Source organism: Schistocerca gregaria, chromosome 2, assembly GCF_023897955.1.
Source record: "Schistocerca gregaria isolate iqSchGreg1 chromosome 2, iqSchGreg1.2, whole genome shotgun sequence".
Classification (NCBI taxonomy): Eukaryota; Metazoa; Arthropoda; class Insecta; order Orthoptera; family Acrididae; genus Schistocerca; species Schistocerca gregaria.
In genome coordinates this window covers 392,055,411-392,064,450 of record NC_064921.1, presented here as the reverse complement: position 1 = coordinate 392,064,450, position 9,040 = coordinate 392,055,411, and the positions used below count along the sequence as shown (strand labels likewise).

The 9,040-nt window shown below is 40.6% G+C and overlaps 1 protein-coding gene across 2 annotated transcripts in view; it reads left to right on the top strand.

Moving 5' to 3' along the window:
• Positions 1 to 701: 701 nt before the first annotated feature.
• Positions 702 to 9,040, top strand: part of LOC126321629 (cyclin-D1-binding protein 1 homolog) — an 84,173-nt gene continuing 75,834 nt past the window's right edge. The window contains exon 1 of one of the 2 annotated variants that reach the window (XM_049994201.1): positions 702 to 1,102. In XM_049994201.1, the coding sequence (XP_049850158.1) occupies positions 1,036 to 1,102 (67 nt within the window). In that variant the 5' untranslated portion in view covers positions 702 to 1,035. The remainder of the gene's footprint in view (positions 1,103 to 9,040) is intronic. The other variant, XM_049994202.1, reaches the window with a different exon arrangement.

Genomic DNA, 9,040 nt, shown 5'->3' with positions numbered 1-9,040 from the left:
ATGAACACTTACATTTTAACTTGGCTCACTTACTGTAATTTTAAATGCTATACAATGTTTGTGAGTGAGTATAGTCGAAAATAATTGGCTAAGCAGGGAGATATGCTAAGAGGCATTGTCAACAAATGAGCCATGCTGTAGATTATTTGCATTTTTTCTTCCTGAGATACCTGACTTCAAAGAAGGTCAAAAATATGTGCATTTTTCTCTGCACGTTTTTTGAATCACCTTAATGTATTATATTGGCTCAGAAAATGCTATCAACTGTATTGTTCTGATTCGCAGCCAGAAATAATCCAGGACCTGAAAGTAATAGTTTCCCACTTGCTTCTGTCCTGTAATAAAACGGCTTCAGACATTGGTGTTTGTTCGTTTTCATGTACATTCGTCGAAATGCCATCCCAATAGAATTTCGCTGTTTCTCGTATACTTTAGATCGTGATTTAAAATTTTGCACAAATTCATTTTTAGGATAGGTCTACATCCACAGCAAATTTCAGGAAAATTGAACCTCAAGGAGCGGGAAGCCTATGACCACTCGAGGTGAAATGACCCCTGTCCTTCTGTAGGCCTGTGTGTTTTCATAAAGTGTGACATTTTTTTTTCTCTGCCTCGCTGATGCCGTGGAAAACGCACATGTTTCCATTAGTTATGCCTTCGTACAAAACTCTTCCCACAAACATCGCTACACATTTGATCCGTCAGTAAATAAACACTTCAACGAAAACAGGATACACAGTCTGCCGCTTGTATAAGACAATTAATTTTTTTTAATTGGCTGATAGTAACCGCTATCGTCATTGGCTGACTCCAATATGTAACAAATTTATTAGGAATGGAATGTATTTCTGGTTGAGAAATATGCACTCGTAGCCGAAATACGTGTAACAAAGTTGGCGACATTGTTTCAACGTTTGAGTATCGACGACTTTTGTGATCCTTCAATTGTTCTGTTGTGGGTTATCAACGAATTTTAAAAATAGGTTAAGTTGTGTTTATGTTTGGATTCAGTTTTTGACACTGAATGCAACTGATATGGCCGAAGAAAATGTATTTCATAGTATATTGGAAGCGTTGGAGAATAACTTACGCGAAGTAGAAAGTAAGTTTTACGTTATGTTGCGAGTGTGTTATTGCGAACGTTCCGAGGAGTGCAGGGTTTCCTGTTACGCCAAAAATTAGCTGTTTTTACTGAGATAGGCTTTAACTGCACTTTGCCTCCACCGGTGGCTATGTTTCCTATCCACAATAAAGGAATTAATACCTTTCACGCATGGATGTCTTGAAGTGCAGTACGCACGTGTGTTACCATGATCTGTATGGAACAACAGGCTTTTTTTTTTTTTTTTTTTGTTATACGTTTACAGAAATTTAATGATTGCTTGTAACCACATATTTGGCACTAAGTGAATTTTGTGTTCAGGTTTGTTTTGACACCAGGCCACAATAGAAACTTGATACTTCGCAAGTCAAATGAAGCCAAGCCACTTGCTGTATTAAATCATTCTGTTGTTATCAACCGTTACCTTTCCTTAAGTTTCATATTGTACTTAATTGGCCTGTGAGAGAATTATGTGTGAAATATTCGCCGTTTCATAACTATTTTATATGTTTTACGTATAGCATAATAAGATCCTCTCTTTTCACATGTACATACATTGTTCACCCATATAATTATCTAGATAACATGCTATATTAATTGTAGGAATATCAACATATTTTCCATAAACTTGTACTACCAAAGGAGAATGCATATATTATGCCCACCACAAACAACCTCGGGGTAGATCAGTTTGGATTCCATAGAAATGTTGGAACACGTGAGGCAATACCGACCCTACAACTTATCTTAGAAAATAGATTAAGGAAAAGCAAACCTAGATTTCTAGCATTTGTAGACTTAGAGAAAGGGCTTCACAATGTTGACTGGAACACTCTCTTTCAAATTCTAAAGGTGACAGGGGTAAAATACAGGGAGCGAAAGGCTATTTACAATTTGTACAGAAACCAGATGGCAGTTATGAGTTGAGGCGCATGAAAGGGAAGCAGTGATTGGGAAGGGAGTGAGACAGGGTTGTAGCCTGTCCACAATGTTGTTCAATCTGTATATTGAGCAAGCAGTAAAGGAAACAAAAGAAAAATTCGCAGTAGGTATTAATATCCATGGAGAAGAAATAAAAACTTTGAGGTTCGCTGATGACATTGTAATTCTGTCAGAGACAGTAAAGGACTTGGAAGAGCAGCTGAACGGAATGGACTGTGTCTTGAAAGGAAGATATTAGATGAACATCAACAAAAGCAAAACGAGGATGATGGAATGTAGTCAGATTAAGTCGAGTAATGCCGAGGGAATTAGATTAGGAAATGACACTTAAAGCAGTAAATGAGTTTTGCTATTTAGGGGGCAAAATAACTGATGATGGTCGAAGTAGAGAGGATATAAAATGTAGACTGGCAATGGCAAGGAAAGCGTTTCTGAAGAAGAGATTTGTTAACACTGAGTATTGATTTAAGTGTGAGGAAGTCATTCCTGAAAGTATTTGTATGGAGTGTAGCCATGTATGGAAGTGAAATGTGGACGATAAATAGTTTAGACAAGAAGAGAATAGATGCTTTCGAAATGTGGTGCTGCAGAAGAATGCTGAACATTAGATGGGTAGATCGCATAACTAATGAGAAGGTATTGAACAGAATTGGAGAGAGGAGAAATTTGTGGTGCAACTTGACTAGAATAAGGGATCAGTTGGTAAGGCATATTCTGAGGCATCAAGGGATCACCAGTTTAGTATTGGAGGGCAGTGTGGAGGGTAAAAATTGTAGAGGGAGACCGAGAGATGAATACACTAAGCAGATTCAGAAGGATGTAGGTTGCAGTAGGTACTGGGAGATGAAGCAGCTTACATGGGATAGAGTAGCATGGAGAGCTGCTTCAAACCAGTCTCTGGACTGAAAACGACGACGACATTTATTACGAAAAGTCACATTCACTATTAAGACTTAATTTTGTAGGTAATGTTTTACTGAAAAATTAAAAACAGTTATGGTTTGTTAGATAATAATCATTAAATATACGTTGATCCACGTTTGGGAATATACGGGCTTTCTCGTATTTTTATGCGCATGCGCATTAAGTAACTTCCTATTTCTTGCGCATGTGCATAGATAGCGTGTCTAGCTGGTAAGCGAGCTACCGTTTGGTTGCCGCAGTTTGCGACGGGACACGGCCCATCGAACACATGCTGATGTGAGGTGGAGTGTACACCATTAAGTTAAGTTATTCTTTTGACTTTGTTCACATGTACTTTTATGTGTCATCTTTTTCTTTTATAAATATATAGCTATGCTGAGCTTTTAATTATTGACAAAGGTCTTTATAGACACTTTTGAGTTTATTGTTCTGAAGAAGGTGTAGTTATCTACACCGAAACCTAGGTAAACACTAGGTGTTTTTTCGCAATCGAGGCGGATCTCAGTCCATTAATATACTTCCTCAGTATAGTTTCCATTTGTCTAGAAGAGTCTGCCAGTACAGTTCTTCCATATCTGTGACACTCTATTGCAGGTCAGACAAACCCATGACCATTCCTGTTGCCCTTACTTGTATACATACAATATCCACTGTCAGTCCTATTTGATACTGGTCCCACACACTTCAGCAGTATTCTAGGATAGGTCAGACAAGTGAATTGTAAGCAGTCTCCTCTGTAGATTGACTGCATTTCCTTAGTATTCTACCAATAAACCAAAGTCTGCTACCTGCTTTGCACATGGGGGAGCCAGTGTGGTCATTCCATTTCCAGTCTCTATGCCAACCAGGTATTTGTAGGAGTTGGCCAATTCCAGCTGTAGCTTGTTGATTTTATAGCCTTAGGATCCTACATTTTTTCGTTTTGTGGAGTGCAGTGTCTTACACTTCAGACCATTTAAAGCAGATTGCCAATCTTTGCACCACTTGCAAATCTTATCAGAATCTGACTGAATATTTGTGCAGCTTTGTTGAGACCTTATGTAATTGTAGATAACTGCATCATCTTTGAGAAGTCAGATATTGTCATTAATATTGTCAGTAAGGTCATTAATATAAAATAAGAACAGCAAGTGTCCCAACATCCTTCCCAGAGGCACCTCTGGAGATACTTCTACATCTGTCAGTGACTCTCCATGTGAGATAATATGCTGCGTCCTCCCTACGAAGAAATCCTCTGTCCAGTCACAAATTTCGGCCTGATGCCCCCATACAATCATGCTTTTGATGTTAAGTTTAGGTGGTGTACTGAGTCAGATGCTTTTCAGAAAATTAGAAATACTTCATCTGCTCCAACTGCCTTTGTTTTCAGGCTGACACATGTGAAAAGTGTGACTTGGGTTTCACATGATCTATGTTTTTGAAATTCGTGATGGTTGGCCTGGAGGTGGTCATTCTGTTGGAGGTACCTCACTGTTGTTTGGGTCCAGAACCAAGATTTTACAACAAATGGATGTCGGAGGTATTAGGTGGTAGCTTTGTGGATCATTTCTGTTACCCTGCTTGTAGACAGATGTTACCTGTGCTCTCTTCCTACTTAAGGGCATAGCATTTTGTTTGAGGTATCTTATGATTTAACTGTTAACAGATGGGCTAACTCAACTGTGAATTGGGTGTAGAATCTGATGTGGAATGCATTGAGCCCTGGGGCTGTGTTCAATTTTAATGATTCCAGCTGTTTCTCAATGCCACTGACACTAATAACTATTCCACTCTTTTTTTTTTTTTCAGTGGCATGAGAATTAAGTTAAGGCAATACTTCTCAGTTTTCCTTTGTAAAGGAACATTTGAGAACAGAGTTAAATATTTCTGTTTTTGTGGTGCTACTGTATTTCAGTTCCTGTCTTGTCCATGAATGATTGGAAACTTGACTTTGGGGCCACTAAGAGCCTTTATGTATGACCACAACTTTTTTGGTTCTGTGACAAATCTTTTCACCAATATTCTATTCCATTGCAACTCTATAACTTAAACAAGTTGACAGCTACAAGAAACAAAGTTGTTCTAAAAGTGAAGCATTAAATTAGCACAAATGTGGCAGATACCAGCACTATATGACAGGGGCAGTAATGTTACCAGTGACAACACGACTAAATCAGAATTACTAAACATGGTTTTCCAAAACTCTTTCACAAAAGAAGGTGCAGTAAATATTTCTCATCAAGAACGGTTGCCAGTGTGAGTAATGTGGAAGTAGTGAAGTAACTCAAGTCACATAATAAAGTCAAGTCTTTGATCCATATTGTATACTAATCAGGTTTCTTGTGGAATGTGGTGATGAAATAGTTCCTCCTCCATTCGTTTCACCTGGTCCTATTCACCCCAACAACCCACCTTTGTCGATGTTGACCTGCACCTCAAAGATGGCTACACCAGTACCTCTGCCCATATCAAACATATTAACCATCAGAAGTACCTTCACTTCAACAGCTGCCACCCGTCCCATACTAAGAAGTCCCTTCTGTACAAACTAGGCACCCATGGTCATCGCATCTGCAGTGACTAGGGCCCCCTCTTGAAATATACTGAGGGGTTCACTGAAGCCATTACATACAGTAATTATCCTCCCAACTTTGTACAAAAGCAAATCTCCCATTCCTTATCTTTCCAGTCACCTGCCACCTCCCAAACTCTCACCGTTAAGCCAAGAGGAGCATTCCCCTCATAACTCTGTACCATTCAGGACTGGAGAAACTGAATTACATTATCTGGCAGGGTTTCGACTACTCTTGTCATGCCCTGAAATGAGAAATGTCCCACCCACTATCATTCCCACCCCTTACACAATGGTATTCCACCATCCACTGAACTTACACAATGTACTCATCCATCCCAACACTACCCCTTACCTCATGGCTCATATCCCTGTAGTAGACCTAGATGCAAGACCTGTCCCATACATCCTGCCCCCATCACCACCTACTCCAATCCGGTCACAATCATCATCTATCCAATCAAAGTCAGGGCTATCTGTGAAACTGGTCTTATGGTTTACAAGCTAAGCTGCAACCACGGGCTGCATTCTATGTGGGCATGACAACCAACAAGCTGTATGTCTGCATGAATGGCCACCGACAAACTGTGGACAAGGAAGCAATTAGATCATCCTGTTGCTGAGCATGCCGCCCATCATGACATTCTTCACTTCAATGTGATTGCTTCAAAGCCCGTGTCATATGGATCCTTCCCACCAACACTAGCTTTTCTGAATTGCGCAGGTGGGAACTCTTCCTGCAGTATATCCTATGTTCCCGTAACCCTCCTGGTCTCAACCTTTGTTAGTCATTGTCTTCAGCCATCTAGCCCCTCCCAGCACTACACAGCCCTCTAGTCCACCAACGTACCCAGTCTTTCTACTCCACCCCCCCCCCCCCCCCCCCCCCCACACACACACACACACATACACATCCTATGTCTAATCTCCTGATTGCATCTAGTTGCCCTGAACCAAATACTGTGTGTTATTGGCAGAACATGTTTAAAAAATGCAAAAGATGTACTAAAGAGACTGCCTACACAATGCTTGCCCATCCTCTCCTTCAGTATTGCTGCATAGTATTGGATCCTTACCAGATAGCATTGATGGAGGGTATTGAAAAAGTTCAAAGTGGGACAGCCCATTTTGTATTATCATTAAATAGGGAAGAGAGAGTCGCAGATGTGATAAGTCAGTTGGGGTGCAGCCATTAAATCAAAGGAATTTTTCATTGTAGTGAGATCTGTTCATGATATTACAGTCACTGGTCCCCCCCCCCTCCCCTCCCCTCCCCTCCCCTCTTAACCTTTTAAGTGAGCATATGTCCATGCTCTGCTATTGCACAGTGGTTTCGACAGATATATCCGGCCACTGCGTTCTGTTGCTAGTAGCTAGTGGGAATAACGAGTTATCGGCCTGCCGTTGACGCTGTGGTATTAGTTGAGCTTTGTCCACTAGATGGCAGCTCTTGTCACGCAACACAGCGTGTTATAGGCTAGTTATAACATTGTCCACCATAGTGCGCGTCGAGAAAATGCGTCCTGTGAAGCAGCCGCAAAAGCATGCCTTTTTTGTCTGTGTTTACCGCAGTGCTAGTGAGTGATCTTTTGCAATGGCGAAAAGAAGTCGTTTAGCAGATTTGGAGATTGAGAAGCTACTTTTAGAAAGTGACGATAATTTCAGTGACAGTTCTGAAAGTTTTCAAGATACTGATGTTGAGACTAGTGAAAGTGATTTCGATTCAGAAACATCTGACGACAAGACACTACTGCAGCAGACGGTACCTAGTAAATTTGTTCATGCTAGTTCAGTTCGTATTCAATATTTGTTCAATGTCAATAGTGGTACAGTTGAGCCTCTAAAACAAAACGATGTGATGAGTCGTTTTATGTGTTTTGTGGATGATGCTTTGTGGACAATGATAGCTGAGCAGACGAACTTATATGCAGAACAGTTCATAGCTTCTCATCCCAATTTAACAGCACACTCCAGGGTTCACAGTTGGCAGAATACTACACACGACGAGGGAAAAACACTTATTAGAATGCTTGTACTTCAAGGAATTCTTCACAAACCAGACCACAAAATGTACTTTTCAAAGAGGGAGTCAGTTGACACAGCTTTCTTCAGGAAAGTGATGAGTGAAAAGCGGTTTCATCTTCTATTGAAATTCCTCCACTTTGCTGAAAATACCTCGTATGATCCACTAGGCACTATCAGCAGAAAACTATTCAAAATTCACCCCATTATGGAGCATCTGAGGCGTAAATTCAGATCAGTGTACATGCCAGAAAGGAACATCACCGTTGACAAATTGTTGTTCTCTGGAAAGGACGGCTTGGATGGAAGCAATATATTCCATCAAAGCAAAGCAGATTTGGCATCAAATTGTACGATCTCTGTGAAAGCAGTTCCGGGTATGTATGGGACTCTAATGTTTACACTGGAAAGGACACTAATTATGGTAACCACTATCCAGATGAAAAAATAACCTCTCGAATTGTTTTGGAGCTTGCACACGATTTACTCGGGAAAGGCCACTGTATTTATCTTGACAACTGGTACACCAGTACTGATTTGGTGGACAAACTAACCAGCAATAACACCAATGTTGTCAGCACAATGCGGCAAGACAGGAAGGGGTTCCCTGACTTCATAAAAAAAGGAAAAACTGAAGAAAGGGGAGTATGTAACAGGGTACAAAGGCAAGCAGATTGTACTGAAATGGGAAGACAAAAGAGATGTTGTTATGGTCAGCACCTTCCATGATGATACATTTGTAAATGTAAACTCGAAGAAGGGAATCGTTTAAAAGGTACAAGTTGTCATTGACTACAACAAGAATGTGGGGGGGGGGGGGGGGGTTAGGTGTGATTCTCAGTCTCAAAGCTACCAGATGGCCAGAAGCAGGCTGAAAAAATACTGTCAGAAGCTTTTCCGCCACTTGTTGGACATTGCATGCTACAATGCATACATTCTGCACACGAAGCATGGTGGCGAACAAAGTAGAATGAGCTTCCTGATTACTCTTGGTGAACAGTTGACCATATCTTCACCACATCAAGGGACATCAGTAGGACGCCCACCTCGAACACCAAAAGCAACATGCCTTACAGCCAGGCATTTTCCAGATCTTCTGTCACCCACAACGAAGAAAAGACCAACAAGGAGGTGTGTGGTGTGTACGAGAAAAGGCCTTCGCAAAGAGACTTCATACTGATGCGCAGAATGCGAAGTTTCCTTGTGTGCAGCACCTTGTTTTTAAAATGTTTCACACTGAAAACGATATGTAATATTGTGAAAATACAGTTTTGTTAACTTCTGCAATATATTTTATTCATTTCAACCCAATATCAATTTATTATATCTAAAAACAAAGATGATGTAACTTACTAAACGAAAGCGCTGGCATGTTGATAGACACACAAACGTACACACAAAATTCAATTTAAATTCAACAATGAAAATGCGAAGGAAAACGTGAGAACAACGCGCAGCACCACCGCGAACGGGCACGCTGCTGTATATTACCCACTACC